Here is a 17,993-nt window from a genome sequence, read left to right as displayed (position 1 = left end):
TTGCCATGCTGCTATGTGGAGGACGAGATATTTAAAACCCATGCCTCGCCCGTCAGGCACGGGTTTTAAAACAAGGACCAAAACGGAGAAGAGGAGGCGAGTTTGGGCAGCGTGCAAATGGAGTCGGGCTACTGCGTGTATAACTACGGTTTCACCCATCTCCTCAGAAAGTGTGATCATGCCTTGATATTCGCCAATAAAACATTCCTTACTTCACTTGTCTTAATGAGAGCCCAAGTGAAAGATTATACCATGGCCGACAGTGATCGAGATGAGAAGAGACCCGCCTCCCAAGCTGTGGATCATCGGGTCGACAGCGATGTTGCCGCCGAGAAACGGCTAATTCGAAAGACTGATATTCTGATGATGCCTGGCCTTGGTATGTATTCTAACACCTCAAGATTTTCATCCATTTTTTTAAAACTTTCTTTGTGTCAATGATTATGGATCTTATTCTGGATATATGCTGACGTTGAAGAATGAAGCTTTGGCATACTTCACACACACGCTTGACCGCGCAAACCTCGGCAATGCAAAGACCGACGGCATCGAGCAGGACCTCAAGCTGGAAGGGAACCAGTTTTCTCTTCTGCTGGTTCTTTTCTACATACCGTATGCTCTGTTTAACATTCCTTGGACCATATTGGCCAAAAAGTACAATTCGTCTCTCATCATCCCTATCGCCATCGCCGTTTGGGGCGCTTGCACTCTAGGTGCTGCTGGAACGACTAACTTTGCTGGCCTCATGGCCACTCGCATTGTTATGGGAGCCGTCGAGGCGGCATATAAGCCATGCGAGGTCTATTATCTCTCATTGTTCTATACACGCAAAGAGATGGGCTTCCGCGTGTGTTGGATTGGCCAGATGGGATTCATTGCCGTGAGCTCAATCCCGTCAGCAGCCGTTCTTCGAAAGTCGTCACACTAACATCTGAACAGGGAGCTGTGAGCGGCTTGATCTCCTGGAGTGTTTTCCGGTGGAATGGAAAGCTGCATGTAAGTTTGACCATGCTGAAAGTGAAGAAAAGGGACTTGCTGACACTTAGGTACTTCAGGGGTGGCAATATCTTTTCATTATCGAAGGGGCCATCACCATAGCAGTCGCTGTCTTTTTGTACTTTTTCGCGCCACGCAGCCCCGAGAAATGCCGCTGGTACACTGATAACGAAAGACGCCTGGCTAAGCTGCGTCTCGAGGAAGACTCCCAGGACCAGGACAAGAAGTTCCGCTGGGAAGACGCAAAAAAACAGCTCCAGCATTGGCCAACGTGGGCTTTTGCCTTTCTGGCGCTGATGTACGGCGTTGGTGTAGCTAGCAGCTCCAACTTCCTACCCGTAAGTGGTTTCCAATTCCTAAATAACGACCGAAAGCTTGCTGAATTGGTTCATAGACACTTGTCAAACGTCTGACCAAAGACGCCACCAAGGCGAACCTCTACACCGTCGGCCCAAACTTGACAGCTTCGGTCTGCCAGCTTACAATTACATGGTTCTCGGACCGTTACCAGCAACGTGCTTCCATTTCTTGCGGTACTCTTGTCATATCACTTCTCGCCTGGATTCTCCTTGGTACTTTGGACCTGGTCAACCATCAAAAGGTTGGCTATTTCATCACCTACCTGATCACCTTCGCCACTTTCGTTCCATCAAACTTGGTCCCTGTCTGGCTTGCATCCAACGTTCCAACCACAACCGGGCGTGCCGTTGCACTCGGTCTAAATTACATGGCCATGAACCTGGCGGGAATCATCTCCTCGATGGTCTTCCGTGCAGAGGATGCCCCGGTATATCGACCGGCTCTTATCACTGTTGGTATCACCCAGGGTGTGTTTATTGTCGCATGTTTGGCCTTGAGGCAGTATTATGTAAGGCTTAACAAGAAGTTGGATGCGGGTGAGATGGCTCATGCCCCAGGAATGGAAGCACGACCCGAGTACCGGTATGCAATTTAGAGAATGATTGTAACCCGGAGGAATCTTACACTACCCACGCTTAATCGGACATTTGGTTTTTGAGCAGTAGTTAGTACCAATCAGACAAATACACACCGACAGACTGAATAGATGCGTTGTCGGTAAACACCCAAGACAAATTGCTCTCGGTGACTATCATATCAGTAATGAGTGTATTCGCTTCTGCTCTAACCTAACGCCATGCAAATTTTCCAACCTTTTATAACTTACACGCATACATGATTTTACAGTGCTTTTACTGTTGTTTCCTCTTTGAGTGGCTGTGCTAAGAATACTTTTGATGACCTAAGAAGCAGAGGGACATCCCCAGCTTCCGTCCTTTTGCTGTTCGTTGAACTACATCGGAATAATCCAATGGATACGATAAGCAGAATGCTAAACAAAAACAAAATGCAAAGAAGGCTACGGAGGTGAAGAAACACATGCCATGCAGGTAGCATGACATGGAATTAGAAGCTGAACAGGCCGCTGCGACGCTTGCCCAGCGGGTAGATGATCAAGGCGCTGATGAAGAGCCCGACAGCAATGCCGATGGCGATCTGAATCATGGAAGCGGCGACATTGAAGACAACCGTGTTCAATGACTCGCCCTGTTCATACTGAACGGCACTCGTGCCGTTTACAGCGTGCGTTGAGTTTGTGAGCGCGTTTGCCGTGCTCAATCCGCTCAACAAACCTCCCGTGGACGCTAGACCTCCTGGCACCTGTGTAAAAATGGCTGGAATGAGAGTCGCGGCGGCGACACCGTGTCGCAGGCGAGAGTAGAGGTTCGCAAGAACACCAACAGTGAGAGCGCCAAGGGTATTAGAGACTTGTGGTGCAGCACTGAACCGGAGACTACTGAAGTAGTTGACGATGTAACCAGCAAAGGCGATGACGACCATGACAGGCATTTGGCGCCATTTCGCCTGGTATAGAACGCTGATGCAGAGAACGAAGAGGGGGACAAAGATAAAGCTGTAGTAAGTAGGGATCGAATTCGTGCAACTGGTCGTCGAAACAGCGTTGTCGTCGATTATGCCGTAAAGGACAGCACCGATGGTAATACCGAAGCCAAGGAAGAGGGAGTAGATGATGGCGTAGACGATGCGAATCGAACCGGGGACAATGGCGCGGGATTGAAGCTCGAGGGCGGAACACACTGGGCCATCAGCGGGCTGTCCTATTGGGTGCCCTTAGGCTAGTAGCAACCCCAAAACATGCGCGTTGCGCAGAGGAAAAGGAGGTACAACTCGGAAAGAGAATATTATGGGAGTTGGAAATCACTCACAAACTAGGTATCCAGGCAAGAGCATGACAATGCCTCCCTGAGCCATGGCTGAAAAGCAAAAGAGCTCGCCGCCCCTGATGCTTCCGAACGCCCGAGCCAAGAAACTTACCAGGACGGTAGCAGTAACTTCGAGCACGTTGCTGTAAAGCTTGGAGTTGGCTGCCACGATGAGCTGCAGAAATCCGACGAGGCAGCCGAAGCAGAAAAGGAGCGGAAGGTCGATTAGACGGGCACCGAAGGAGAAGGGCGCGGCCGTGGCGCTCGTCAAGCCGAAGACGAGAACTCTGATCCAAGCGTGGAACTTGTCCTTGGCCTTAATGAGGGTATCGAGCCGCTCAATGCCGTCGTCGACGCCCGTTACGTCGTGGATGACCTCCTTGTAAACGTGGTGCGTGTCTCTGAGTTTTCCGAGGTCGATGCCTTGGGCAACACGGACGATGCGCACCTCGGTAGTGTGCGTTGATCTATCATCAAAGGAGATAATCATACACCCTGGCAGATACAGGAAATGGCCATCAATCTCTAGTACCTTGGCTGTCGTGCTGAGGTACTCTTCAAGACGGTGAGTTGGCGCGCCGAAGAGCATCAGCGCACGGCAGAGGGTGATTATATACTCCTGTCTGGAAAGAGTCTCGGCGATGTGGATAGTAATCTTTGCTTCTTCCTCTTGCCTTTGCAGGTAAGCACTGATCCTCGAGTTGCTCACTGTACGCTTGTGTTTGGGCCGTTGCTTCTTGGCTGCCTTGCCAGCATCCTTAGGTGACATGTCAGGTCTTTGCGTGTTAGGATTTGCGAGTCGAGCGGAGGCCTCGATGAGATTGACAAGGGTCTCGCTTGAGCGGTTTGCATCGTACCACTTCTTGCGGTTTGGCGTCGTAGGGGTTGCGGTGCCGGACTCGGAGCCTGGGGTGCCTGCACCGGGGAGCGGGCCCCCAAAGGAGAAGGAGGTGACCGAGTTGCGGTTGTTCTGGTTCTGCTGGCTTCCTGATTCTGCCGGCTTGTACAACTTTAAAAGCTGTGAAAGAACGCTGCCGCGGTACTGCTGGGGCGGGGCAACTGAATAAACGCCGTCATATTGACCATCATTGATCTCCTGAAGGAGATGGTCATACGTCTTGGCGTCCTCCGCATCTTGGGCGTTGGATGGCCCAGGATCGCCGTCAGACTTATCAGCATGACGCCAGGTGTGGGCCCTCACGATCCTGTACGCTTCGTCGTTGAGTGCGGCATGATGCTCATGCTGCTTATTGGCCTCAGCAGACTCAGACGACTTGCCCGCCAAAGGCTGGCGGGACTGGAGATCTTGCAGAGGAATATATCCTCCCGCACCATCCCTGGATGCGGGATCATATTCGCTTGCCGTCGTTGTTGCGGCAGACTCGACAGAATCTCGATTCTCACGGATTGGTGATCCCAGCTGGACGTTGGCAGCAACCTGACGGGCGCGTTCCTGGGCTGCAGCAGCAGCAGACTTGGCCTCCTGGCGCTCGTTGTCCTCCGATAGTTGAGACTCGTCCTTGGCAAAGGTGGCAACGGTGGGAATGGAACCGCCGGAGCTCCCACGTAGGATGGACGGTCTAATTGGTTGCTCAGGTGCAAGCTTGGGTGTGGCTGGGACTGCGGGTGGTGATGTTGGGGGCTTGGTCACGGCCGCGTTGCTATTGAATCGTACGCGGCCTTTCTCCTTCCTTAAGGCGGCTGCAGCTGCGGCCTCGGTTGGGATGCTCGATCCGGCCGTGTCGGAGCCAGACGTGGTTTCAGATGCGGCCTCGGCCTGTGCGTCGGGCATTGTGGCTGAGACACCGCCACCGGGCTCAATTTCGGGGCCGGGATCGTCGTCTTTCGAGGCTTGCGGGAGTCCAGCCATTGCATCGGCGGTCAGTACGGCTTGCTGCTTGGCTGCGGAGCAGAATGGAGCCGTGAGAATGGGAATGCGAGGTGCAAAATATCACAAGATATTTGACATTGTGTGAGGCAGAGTGGATCGTGGGGAAAAGTCTGGGGGGTCTCCCCATTCTTATAAGTGAACCGGGCCGGTGGTTCAGACTCGGCAGAATGTCACTCGGACCCTCCGGCATCTGGAAAGGTTCTCACACCGGAAATGTCTTCTCGTATCCATCAACTCCACTTGGGCCGAAACCGCTGGAGAGGACCAGCAGGTGGAATTTCCATGATTGTGCTAGCACACCTTGTTTGGCCCAAGTTCATTAGGGCACCAGCTTCCCATTACCTAACAAAATCGGAGATGCCTGCCACCATTCGTCAGAGGCTCCCTGTGCGGTCCCTGCACGGCCTTGGCTGACCGGTGGTGGGCAAACTTGAAACTACAGCTATGTCGTCATGTTGTTTCCGTATTCTCGCTGATGCATCCTCGGATGATGAGTTGTCTCTGCTGAAATGGTGATAAACCGTCATTGTTGTCCAGATGACACAATATCATGGAGCTACCATCGGAGAATGCAACTAGCGCAGAGTCGTGGAATCGCTTTAGGGCCAGCCCGAAGATCCTGCACAAGAGTCTGTCTCCCTTGGTGGTGTGGTGCGCAGTAGCCCCCGCGCGGAACCACCCGATTCGCTGTGGCTTGCTGTCATCCGAACTTGCCCAACCAGAGAGCCGCAGCCATAAATATATATCTAGTCAGGGGTTCATTCCAAGGGTCTTCCCGCGACTCCATGCATACTGCTACCGATTCACAGAGAACCACAAGTCCAGTTTCGGCTGCGCGGTTGCTTTGCGTGGCCTTTTGGCGGTCTAGACTCTGGGCAGGATTGACAAGAGAGCTGGGTCACGAGTGTCAAGCATTTTTTTTTGGGGGGGGGGGGGGGGGGGGGCAACTTTGGATCCATCATACACGAGTCATGCGACTAAGCTCAGGGTCAAGAATTTGAGGAGCACGACAGGAGTGCAGAACAGCATATTATATCGCCCGTCCATCCCTTGTACCAGGAAAAATTTTTCTTTGACCGCTTGCTGAACATATTACTTGTTTTCTTTAGTTTCCATCCTGAACACTGGTTTCTAGTGAGACGTCGCGTGCCATCCTCTCACTTTCTGTTGCCTTTTCACAGCCCCGGGTCAAGTGAAATAACCACTATATAAGCAATCAACCTAGCCCGTTCCGAGTTGATTCCCTATCATAATAATAGGCACGTGCAAAATCTCTCGGCCGCAGCGATATTGCTTGATTTCCCCCCTGTTTGTCTGAATGTGGGCGTGCATTGTTCGACCAGGCTCCCATGAATGTAATAGAAGTGAGAAAAGCAACCACGGACGGCCCAACCAGCCCACAACTGAAAGCACATCCGCCTAGTTGGCACCCGAAACTACAAATGGGTCGCCAACCAGTCCGGAAAGATCTTCCATTAAGTAATCGCGTGCTTTGATGGAAAGCCGACTTTCATCTAGTTCTTGCCTCGTCGACTTAGTCTGCTTTTGAGCAGAAGCTGTGGAAGGGGTATGTGAATGTTGACCGGTGCAGTCGAAACGACGAGATGATACGGGGCACTTATCATGCTCGTTCTTACTGGGCCTTGCCGCACGCCGTTAAGATGGTTCTACTCTCATATCTTCCATTTAATGCCTCGCGAACTTGCTACTGTCACTGCCAAATTCTTATAAAGTTCGTAATATTTTAGGCCTAAGCTCGACTAGTGTTGGAAGAGTATCATAATCCCAAAGGGTGAGGAAGTTCTCCGAGATCTGAGTTGGTTCCAGCTGAACTCTTACTGTCAGTCTTTCGCCAATAATCCAGCGGGTTCGCTTACGTCTCGTCAATAGACGCCACCTTGAACAATAATCCCTTCTTTTAGTTCGTTCTTGAAATCTCGAATGTTATCATCATGTCAGCACAAGGTTGAGAGCTATCATTCGAGATTGTCGGTCAAATTAACGAATGACTATTGTGTTGGGCATTTACTATTATAACCAGTAGCGACATCGTCCAGCGAATCAAGGTCTTCGCTTTACTCCGAAATGAACATGATCGGGTCGACTCCATTCATGATGTTAAACATTGGCCTGCAACAAAGCAATATTTCGCATAGATAAGATGTGACTAGGATACAATATCAAAAAAAACATAATTCTATGATCAGCCTCGTAAAAGATTGTCCAAGTACCTTTGGGTGGCCTTAAGTTTTGTGATCTTTGAGTACAGAGGCCAATCTCAACAGCTAAAGCCCAGTGGATTCAACTTTTGATATTGAACTTCAATGAAGGCTGAGATGGACAGTGCTTCTGACCGACGCCATCAACAGTGAAGTTGTCGGCCAATCAACGAACCCGAACGCTGGAACTGCCATTCACTAGATGCGAGGCCAGAACCTAAACTGTATCTGAGCCCAGAAGTGAAGTGAAGTCTCTTCCAGTGACTGTGAACTAGGTAAGTACTCGTGACGTTTGCCATGTGACCCCCAAATACTGATCTGCCCATAAACCAAGAGGGTACGTATCCGCAGGGCTGATCTGTCGGTTCACCGAGAATTATATATATCTTCTACTCGTCTCTGTGGTCCTCAAGTCAACCCATCAAAAGCCCCCATAATCAACTACACACACCGACAAAACCACCTTCTCCAAACTCTGTTGTTGTTGTTATTGTCAACATCAACCTTAGCATTGCCTCTGTGAGTATCTCGTGCCTTTTCTTGGTATTGAATCCATGCGCAGCGTGAGGTAAAGCCCCTTCCTTAGACCTTCTGTTGACAATACACATCTGCAGACCTACACTACCCGATCGACATTCAACCTGCCACCATGACGGACCGTACTCGTCCCTACAACTCCAGAGCCCACCAACGCGTCGAGATCCCTCATCTCTTCACTTCCAGCGAGATGCGCCAGGCGAAGCAAACCGTTACAGACGAAGTTCGCAAAGAGTACACCCAGAAAATCTCGGCTATCAAGAAGGAGAGTGACGAAAACCAGACCTGGTTGGTCAAGCATTACATGGACATCATTGTCGACTTGGAGCTTGCAGAAAAGAAACGCAAGGCAACCCGCAAGTCTACTGATGCAGAGCACGAATCCGAGATGGAAGCCTTGAAGAACAAGGTTGCTGATCTTGAGTATGAGCTCAGGAGTGCGAAGGGCAAGCGCTACAACCACGACAGCTCGTTGGAGTATGCCAGCCGTGAGGCTGAGGATGCATTGGTTAGAGCTCAAGTTGCCAATCACAGGGCTGAGGTTGCAGAATGGGAGCTTGGTAATGTAAAGTTCGAGCTTCGTAATGTAACGAGCGAGCTTGAAGTCACAAAGCGCAAGCTTGAGGATGCAAACCGCAAGGCGCGGGCTCGAGGATACCACCCATGAGCTTGAGGGTGCAAGGCTCGAGGCTCTCTCCCGTTGCCGTTGGTAAACGAGTGCATCTTACATGCGCACATTCATAGGCTTGAGGTTTTCGGTTTCTTTGTACTGGAGTCTGGGTAGCATACATCAGGGATGACGTTTTCAGCGGAAGCGTCAGGTGGATTCTGATATAGAGTCAAGAGTGCACTGGGAGTTCTAGTTTTGGCTCCTGCGTACTATTTCACAGAGCGCACACAATTGTATCTCTCCTGTTCTCTAACATGTCCTTAATCCATAATTATGTAATAGAGTGATAATAAGAACAAGTAAAGAACTGCTGTGTAACGATGTGAATTGTTAGGCCCAGAACCATCATGTGTGATGTAAACTATTATGTGTTTTCACCGCTTGCTAAAAGCAGCTATATAAGATCATCTATGCCTACGCCTGCACAAAGTCTGCATCTGAGAACCATATTTGAATTTATCTCATCAAGCATTCATTGTTATGTTTTAATAAAGTGCAAGCTTTTAAAGAGGCATCTTATTGCAGCTTGTTTGCCTTGTTGCCTTGTGGTCGGTCTCCTTTGCTCCAGGAGCAAACTCTCATTTCACCCCCAACGAGAAAAATACGGTTTCATGATACTTTAAATAACAAATGTTTAACTAGAGATTTATTCTATATCATGGTTCATGATATGACTAGAATTTAGTGGCTTAAGGCCGAGAGCCCACCTCCTGCCAAGGTGGTTGTTGAGAAACAGCTTATCATTATTGATCTCATCTTCTACATTCGCTTAGCCTTACTTATTAAACAGAGAAAACTCCAGTAAAATGTAATCACTAGAACAAACCTCACCGTCAAGTTCCCTACCGCTAACCTTATTGCATTATATCGATTGATACAACACGTGAATTATCTATGCTACTTACGTTAGACTGAAACAGGTGAAAACTTTTAATTAAATAACTTTTCATCTTTTCCCTTCAATAATGTGAATCTTTAAGGCAGTGCACTAAAGGTGAGAGAGGCAGGTGCCTGCACTGTGCGCCTTTCACCTAAGCAGCTGGTTTCTCACTTCACCCACCTGCACCATTTTATATCCACCTAAATAATTCCTGTTCTTGGAGTTCTGATAAACCATCTCGATTCTTCACCATCTCAGCGGCTATCCTTGATTGCGCCCAGCATCTCCCTCATTGTCAGTATCCTTGTGTCATTCCCAAATGCCAGCCAAAGGACAGAAGAGCAGAGACAACGGAAGCGGTACCAACTTTCTTACAGGCCTTTGCTAACAACTCCGTGACAGGCGTGCAGATTCTTTAGTCGCGTCTCGCCGGTAGCATATTTACAGTTACACACAACCCAAACAAAGATGGCTCTAAAGCAGATTGACGACATGGCATCTTCCAAGCAGGTGGGTATTCAATCTCTTTAAATTCCCTTCTCTCTCCCCTTGTCAAAATTTGATATTCGTTTTTCACAAGGAACAATTACTAACAGGATGAAAGAGCAAAGACGAGGACCTCCAGGACTGGGAGATTGTCGACATCATGGGAACTTCCAAGCCTGAGAAACAGCACGCCGCCGAGTGCGCTGCAGCCGAGAAGCGCCATATTGAGCTCAAAAAGCTCTTTGAGGAGCGTTTCACTATTCTCAAGACTCAAGGCGAAGAGCACGAAAAGTAAACAGGTGTACTCCAGGATCGGTTGAAACCTAGAGGAAGGACAAGGAAGGGCTCAATAGAGCAAGTCACAGATGTGTTTGGAACCTGTACTGGAACCATACCAACCGCGGTTATTGAACCAAAGAGCCTCCGATCGTACTTGTACGAGAATCATGGCTTGCGCTATACGGAACCATCCATAGATCCCTATTCCTCACCATACTTATACAATGAGCATTACAACCGGCCAACTTGTCCTCAAAGCTCAAAAATATCAACGTCCGTTAAGGATATCGTCCGCAATCTTCTCTGCCAATGCGTAAACAGCAGACTGCGGGTGCCCCGGCAGCGCGAAAGGAAATGTGCTTGCATCCGCCACCCGCAATCCTTGAACTCCAAATACTCGCCCGCGACTGTCAACCACCGCCTTCCCGGACTCTACGTCCTCCTCCTTGCCCATAGCAACCGTAGAGACAGGGTGCCACACTTGCCCAGCGTTGGCGCGTACGTACTCCAAAATCTGCTCATCGGTCTGTACGGAGGGCCCAGGAAGCGCCTCGGGCCCCGTCTTGAAACCCGGAGTGTTGGCGAAAGGAGATGCCCACGCGTTACGAAGGCGCTTGACGGCCGTAATGGCCAACTCGATGTCTGCAGGGTCGGAGAGCCAGTTCAAGTTTATCACTGGCTTGGAATCGATTGAGGACGAAGAAATGGTGACGTTTCCACGGGAGAAGACGAGGGGCAGATACGCAGCAAGTGTGCCGCTCGTTTGTCCAGGGCCGGTGGAGAAGGATCCCACGATGAAGGATAGCTGTGGCCAGTCGGATGGGACAGATGCAAGCTTATTGCGGGTGGACTGGGTAAGATTGGCGAGAGTCGAGTTGGGGAGGCGCTCGTGAGCTAAGAAGCCTGCCGCAGAGCTGTAAGGGCCGGTACCGGACTTGAGATACTGTTCAACGAAACCCGGATTGAGAGTCGGGTCATTTGTTAGGGATTGAGCTGACGGGGTGCTGACAGGGTAGGCGACGAATATTTGTATGGGGTCCTGGAGGTTTTGGCCGACGCCTGGGATATCTGCGATGACTGGGATAGAGAGGGCTTCAAGCTGCTCTCGGGGCCCGACGCCCGAAATTTGGAGGAGCTGGGGAGAGTGGAACGTGCCTGCAGTGAGGATGACTTCTTTGTTGGCCGAAAGTGTATATTCGACGCCATGAGAGTTGACACTCACCCCAACGGCTTGCGTTCCGTTGAACAATATCTTTGTTGCCAAAGTGTGGGTGTACACAATGATCTCCGTGTTTTTGATTGCCTGTTGCAGGAAGCTACTCTCGCTGGTCGATCGCTGAGCCTTTTCTGGCTCAATAGTCGACGGCACCCACGCGCCGTATCCAGCAAGCTCGCCGCTGCTGAAGCCCTTGGGGCTGATACTCAACCCGAGGCTCTGGACAACTTTGGCGAGCCAGGTTAGCGTCGGGTCGACCCAGTTGTTCCACGAGACTTGCAAAGGCCCCCCCTGCTCGTCATAATCGGCAGGGTCGAATCGCACAGTGGCATTGGTGTTTTGGCGCTTCTCCTCGTTTGGCGGTGAAAGGTCCACAGAGCGCTTGAAGTACTTGAGCATGCTCTCCCACCGGAAAGATTCGTCCCCAACCGTATCTGCCCATAGGCTGTACGAGCCCTTTGTGCCACGGATGTACGACATGGTGTTAATAGCCGAGGAACCGCCCAACGTCTTTCCCTGCGCGTAGTGGACGGTCCGGCCGCCGGCACCGGGGATCGGCTCAGATACCAGAGACCAGTCCATTAGAGGTTGTGGGGTGAAGTTTGGTGAGGGATCGATAAACGCGATGCCCGTGAGGGAAAGGAGGGGCACGACGCTGTTGTTGCCATTTTCAACCTCGTAGAAGCCGCCCGCTTCGATGACGGCAACGGAGGCGGAGGAAGCGGCGAGGCGAGAGGCGAGAGTGAGGCCTGCGGTGCCGCCGCCGATGACGACATAGTCGTAGCTTGCATCGCGACCTGGGTAGCCAAAGGCGGAGGAGAATAGTCGGTCCTGTGCGGCGGCGAGGCTCGCGAGGGAGAGAATGAGGCCTTGCAACAGCATCGTGTTGCGGTTGTTGGCTCTGTCAATTGGCATGCAAACCTTGGACCTCAGGTTGCTGCGTGGGTGTTAATCGCCGAGAGGAGCGTGGGATGCCTTGGAAAAGCCACCACGATGAGGAATGGTACGGCTTCATCATTAAGTATCTCCCCCGTAAGCCTTGGCAATATTTGTGATGCACAGTGATGGGGGTAATGGCATGGGTAAATAGTATGCTTGCTTCAAGTACTACAGCTGCACGCACAGGCAAGCTCTACGAAATACCCCTGACGATGGATCGCCTGGGGGGTGAATCGACAAGTCTTAGAGGTCGGCCCGTATTCCGATGTTGTATTGAACCGATTTACAATTTCGATAGTTATTTGGACCCTGGTCACCCGTCAGCACGGGGTAGGAATCTCGGGCGTCATAACATCTTTTGGTTGTTGAAGGAGCCTAAGTGAGAGCGGGTCGTTGTTTAGTGGACAGGAAGCGTTACATTGCGTGCTGACGGGACCCGTGCTTTGTCTTGGGTATGGTGCGCAGGACAAGGCTCGGTAATTTGGTGGAGGATCGATGCCTCTTCCAGAATATTTCGTACTGAAATGACGTCTACGCCGTTCGCAAGCTCAAAATCTTATCCCGATTACCGTGTACATACCGATAGTTATCATATAATCGTAAGAAGTTATGGGTGACAACCTTGAGATGGCCTCCTGCGAACTCAAGTTGAAATTTGAATGAAAGCCGAACACATTACAACTCTGGAGTACTCGTTCTCGCCGAACTTATGGAAACCATCCGACACCTCTAACGGGCTGATTTGGCAGGCTTACGTAGCGTAGCTCACCCTAATTCCTTGGCCAACCATCGCAGGGCTGAGATGCACGTAAGCCCAAACAGCGCCGTCTTCAGCTTTGGGGAAGGAGACGCAAACAAAGATTGCAATCACTACTTCAATTGCCCTACTACCGGTACATATCCACCGTAGACGATGCCTTCACTTTCAGACAGCGAAATACCCTCTCGCCGGGCTCAGGCGGAGCGACGGCCCCAGCCGCGCCGATTCCTTCGGCGCGGGGCTGTCACCGAGCTAGTGGACCCGTCCGCCGGCAACCCGAACCTTCAGGGCATATCGGCTGACTGGCTGATAAAGCCTCAAAACCAAGCTAGGAAGCGGGAAATCATGCCACCGCAATCGCAACCTGATGTTATTCATGGTCCGCCCAGACCAAGAGCATATGTGCGGTTCCGTACCAGGGTCTGCATCGCCATGTGGCTATCTGTCGCTCTGACTGTCGTCGCTGGGGTCATCATCGTATGGGCTCTGGCCTTCAACTTCTCTTGGCCCAAGTTACCACATCTCGGGCGTCAAGCAGACCAACATGAGAATGATGGAAGCAAGGCGACCTGGTCATTCCGAAGCTGGCTGTTGTGGATGGAATCCGCGGGTGAAGTCATCGGCATCATACTCAGGGCCCTCCTTGTTGTTTTGGGCGGAAAACGCCTCATCAGCAAAGGTTTGCGATGCCTCATCAACTTCTTCCCAAAAGAGTCATTTCCCCAAGATATTTTCAATAACGAGCGTCTGATGAACTTGCTTGTTTTGATTTGCTTCGCCATCTTACCCACTGCTATATCTGCAACATTCACCACAATCGTCGCTGGTGGTTTTTGCAATCCGGACTTCAACGTATTTCGTTTCTGGCCGCCCCGGACACGGGACGACATTAAATCTATCCTGGAGGGTTGGGCAGGCCTCGCAGCCGTACACTTGAAGACCGGGGCGAGCTTATCGCAAATGGTCAAATGGAATTTGACGATTGGAAGGTGGCTCATGTGGACATTAGGGGTCGGAGTATGGACGACGACTGAGATCTATATTGGCCCGTGTCGGTATTATCCGTTGGTATGGAGGTTCTGGTTCTCCATATTGGGTGTCTCCCTGGTCTCATGGTTTCTTAAACACGCTGATGCCTTGATTGTTAAGAACTGGAAGTCAATGGGTAAAGCGCACGTTGAGTTGCTGGTGTTTCTTGGGACTTTCTATATTGTTAGGTGGGTGGATCAGGATGGATACTGTACGAAGCCAAGCTGCTGGTAGCAACTATTTCCTGGGCGAAGATTAAAGGTGGTAGCTCGTGGATGAAGTTTTGTGCATCTTCACAAACTAAAAACCGAGATCCAAAGGTCAGGGCTCGGCAGTTTGATTAAGCGTTTCTTTCCCATCTCGTTTTTTCTAATAGGATCTACTAGAAGCGGCTGTATCGCCCAATGCTTCGGTTTCCCAACTCCAACTTTGGTGCATAAATCGTCACTATTACTAGCATTTGAATATTGCCAGTAGGTCAAAGTATGTGGAAGCGTCGGCCAATTCTCAGTTTGAAGTCTGGCTTAGAATGTAGAGGATGATGTGCTGACACCGCCAAGTACCTCCAATCAAGATCATCCCTGTCGGCCTGAATAGCTTCATCGTCTTCCCTTAAAATTGTCAATTCGAGAATCATTTATCGGCACATGCTCCGGACGGCGAGGGAGTCAGTCGCCTCACGATAATTTGATGAATAATCAAAAAAGCACGTCATTTGTCTTCATACACATCTATTTCGGGGTCATGAGGAAAGGCGGGGTGGGCCAGCGAGCGCGCGGGGTTGGCTTTATCGGCGATAAAAGACCTGGCAGATCATACCTCGGCAGAACCTTACGCACAACTTTGCGCACAACTACGTCAATGTAACTTGAAAGAAAAGCTATTTCATGACGTGGCAAATTCTACAACTCTTTCACGTTCATCACTCAACGTAAAGCAATACCATCAAATCAAAAGTATCGTCAAAGCAGGCACAATGACGCAAAACAAGACTCTCATCTTCAAGAAGGTCCCCACTGGCGCTCCCGTAGCCGGGGAACATCTGGCCATTGAGGACCGTCCTATTGACCTCGATGATGCCCCCGAAGGAGGTCTGGTTGTTGAGATCCTCTACGCATCCTTTGATCCCTACCAACGCGGCAGGATGCGGGACGCTAGCAAGAAGTCCTACTCTCCCCCATTCGAGATTGATGGACCCATTACCAACAGCACAATCGGCAAAGTCCTCAAGAGCAACAACCCCGACTTCGCAGAGGGCGACCTCGTTTACTCTCACACGCCCATCGCCCAGTACGCCCGCGTGACCTCGAGCATCCTGCAGCAAGGGCGTAAGGTCCAAAACCCCCACAACCTGGACCTCGGGCTCTTCCTCGGCCCTCTTGGCATGCCGGGCTTGACCGCCTGGTCTGGTCTGCACAAAATTGGCCAGCCGAAGAAGGGCGAGACTATCTTCATCAGCTCCGCTGCTGGAGCCGTCGGTCAAGTCGTCGGCCAGATTGCCAAGCGAGAGGGGCTTAAGGTCATTGGCTCTGTTGGATCAGATGAGAAGCTGGACTTCATCACCAAGGAGCTGGGATTCGACGCCGGCTTCAACTACAAGAAGGAGACGCCCAGTGAGGCTCTGCCTAAACTGGCTCCCAATGGCATCGATATCTACTTTGAGAATGTCGGCGGAGAGCACCTGGAGGCGGCTCTCAATAGTATGAATGTGGAGGGACGAATTGCTGTTTGTGGCATGGTACGTGACGAGCGGGGAATGATGCGCGATTAACGGAAACTAATGCGTGTTTAGATCTCAAACTACAACACCCCAGCCGACCAACAGACGGGTATTAAAGGCTTGATGCAGCTTGTCAGCAAGCAGATCACCATGGAGGGCTTCCTTGTCGGTAACCCCAAGTTTGGCCCCGCACACTTCAAGGATCAACAAGAGAACCTTCAAAAGTGGCTGTCGGAAGGATCTTTCCAGGCTAAGCTCTCGGTGACGGAGGGCATTGACAACGCCGCCGATGGACTTATTGGCATGCTTGCCGGAAAGAACTTTGGCAAGGCTGTTCTGAAAGTTAAATGATGTTGCATGTGGAATAGTTTTGTGAATGAGCTCTGATGACTATTTTAAATGCTGATACAGACAAATATGAACACCCAGCCAATTTTGTTTTGGCGGAACTGTGCCACACCATATGGCTAGGGTAGACAGATTAGCAGCGACATTTCAAGGCTCTTGCTGTGGAATTCCCTTAAGTGAGGTCCCATGAGACCAACAATACGTCTTAAATATGTTTCTGTCACCACAATCCACACATCCATACAATATCACACATTTTCAGTGCCTTTGGATTTTAGATTATTATAATTTGCCAGCGAAGAAAGCGTGCTGCTGAAATGGTAGGTTGTCATGTTATCTGAACGTCAAAGACGAAGATTATGTTGCATGTATCAACTTGTCTAACCCATAATTCCCATGCTTAATCTTAATTTACCCAAGGCGACTATCTATCTGTCTGTTGCTTAAATTCATCTAGTTGACATAAAACGCCGCGATTTTCCCATGTACCGTGGCTGCTATGGGATTTGGACTTGGCAGACCAATCGTTAGGATGGAGAGGGCAGGGAGCTCTGTCCTCGTTTACTCCCCAACGACTTAGCTGTATAGCAAAACTCAATGTCCATAGAATTCTTAATGTGCCTAAGTTCCTAGACTTCGGTAATGATTGTAGCCGCTCTCAGGGTTCGACACTACGCTGAAGAATTTGGGTGTTGGCAACATCCCATGTCAGCCCTCCAAGACACTCGCGCAGGTTCCACGTGCGTATTGTCTTCGATCCTGCATTCGTTGCTCAAATTTCCAATCACTCACGCCGATCGCGCCGTTTACTTCCCTCCGACGATTGATAAACAAGCGTGTTGGTTCAACAAAATCCCAAGACCGCCAAGATGAGGTTCCGCAAATCCTAACTTGGAAGTGGAGGGACCAAGAACCCGTGGGTATAAAAAACACGCCAGCAGCCACTGGGGAATTAAGCTTAAAACTTGGCCAACGTCATTTGCACAACCGAACCCATGCCCGCCCAGAGCCCAAGACAAAAAGGGTCTTAAACACTTTCAGCTTACTGTACATTAGTTTAAATAAGTGTCTTGGACTGCCCAGACTCGGATTTCCTCGTTGGGTATTCCGTGCGGGAGGATGCCGATGCCCTGTTGGCTTGCCAGGCTCGGCGTTGGCTTTCGCAATCCACTACCAGCCGCGTATTTCGTCATCAATCGATGGCTGAAATTTCTTTGTTGGTCCTAGAATCCCTGGGTGTGTGGTTCTTTCCTGTGATTCTGGCTCATAGTATCAAGGGACCAGAAAATCAGTCCTTCCGACAGTTGATCTCAGGGGTTGGCGTGGAGGAAGTTAAGAACGATTGTTTCTAAGATCGACGTCGCAGCTGGAAAGTCCTTCTTGAAACAAACAACTGCGTCTAACTGGGTTAGTATTTCAATGTCGACGCATGGTTCGGGCCTTTTCCCACGTTCACCTAAGCCGGTGATTGGTACAACACCGCCAGTTTCCAAGACATAATTCTGGAGAACGATGTGGGTATCGTTGGACTCCTCCGAGCCACATCGAATCCAGTTGAAGTAGCCCGTTAATCTGTAAGCCTCTCGATATGACCTCAGCCAAGTCCTCTTTCACCCGATAATATCTCATTCGGACCCACGATGTCACTGACAGAATGGCTAGGTGAGAAGTGAGCGACTACAAAGATGCGCATAAGCCCCAGGACACATTTTCCCCAATACCTCCCAAGAACTGCGGGATCATCCATTATTATTTCTTTTTGAACTGGTACATGATCAAC

General features: G+C 50.4%; 5 protein-coding genes across 5 annotated transcripts; 3 read left to right on the top strand and 2 right to left on the bottom strand.

Moving 5' to 3' along the window:
• Positions 1-252: 252 nt before the first annotated feature.
• Positions 253-1,951, top strand: EsH8_IX_000286 (uncharacterized protein; the record flags this gene model as incomplete). The annotated part of the gene is made up of 5 exons (XM_083266622.1): positions 253-379; positions 486-847; positions 940-996; positions 1,056-1,334; positions 1,391-1,951. 5 exons carry the CDS (start codon positions 253-255, stop codon positions 1,949-1,951), a joined length of 1,386 nt encoding a protein of 461 aa, XP_083130187.1.
• Positions 1,952-2,421: 470 nt separating this feature from the next.
• On the bottom strand, positions 2,422-5,109 carry EsH8_IX_000285 (threonine/serine exporter family protein; the record flags this gene model as incomplete). The annotated part of the gene is made up of 2 exons (XM_083266621.1): positions 2,422-3,113; positions 3,243-5,109. The coding sequence occupies 2 exons, from the start codon at positions 5,107-5,109 to the stop codon at positions 2,422-2,424; spliced, it is 2,559 nt and encodes an 852-aa protein (XP_083130186.1).
• Positions 5,110-7,998: 2,889 nt separating this feature from the next.
• Positions 7,999-8,553, top strand: EsH8_IX_000284 (uncharacterized protein; the record flags this gene model as incomplete). Its single annotated transcript, XM_083266620.1, has 1 exon — positions 7,999-8,553. The coding sequence occupies one exon, from the start codon at positions 7,999-8,001 to the stop codon at positions 8,551-8,553; it is 555 nt and encodes a 184-aa protein (XP_083130185.1).
• Positions 8,554-10,469: 1,916 nt separating this feature from the next.
• EsH8_IX_000283 (GMC family oxidoreductase) lies at positions 10,470-12,332 on the bottom strand (the record flags this gene model as incomplete). The annotated part of the gene is made up of 1 exon (XM_083266619.1): positions 10,470-12,332. One exon carries the CDS (start codon positions 12,330-12,332, stop codon positions 10,470-10,472), a length of 1,863 nt encoding a protein of 620 aa, XP_083130184.1.
• Positions 12,333-15,121: 2,789 nt separating this feature from the next.
• On the top strand, positions 15,122-16,216 carry EsH8_IX_000282 (MDR family NADP-dependent oxidoreductase; the record flags this gene model as incomplete). Its single annotated transcript, XM_083266618.1, has 2 exons — positions 15,122-15,883; positions 15,938-16,216. The coding sequence occupies 2 exons, from the start codon at positions 15,122-15,124 to the stop codon at positions 16,214-16,216; spliced, it is 1,041 nt and encodes a 346-aa protein (XP_083130183.1).
• Between the last annotated feature and the right edge of the window lie 1,777 nt (positions 16,217-17,993).

This window comes from Colletotrichum jinshuiense, chromosome 9 (genome assembly GCF_051148585.1).
Source record: "Colletotrichum jinshuiense chromosome 9, complete sequence".
Classification (NCBI taxonomy): Eukaryota; Fungi; Ascomycota; class Sordariomycetes; order Glomerellales; family Glomerellaceae; genus Colletotrichum; species Colletotrichum jinshuiense.
Note: the sequence above shows the minus strand (reverse complement) of the source record. Positions and strands in the feature narration are given on the sequence as shown.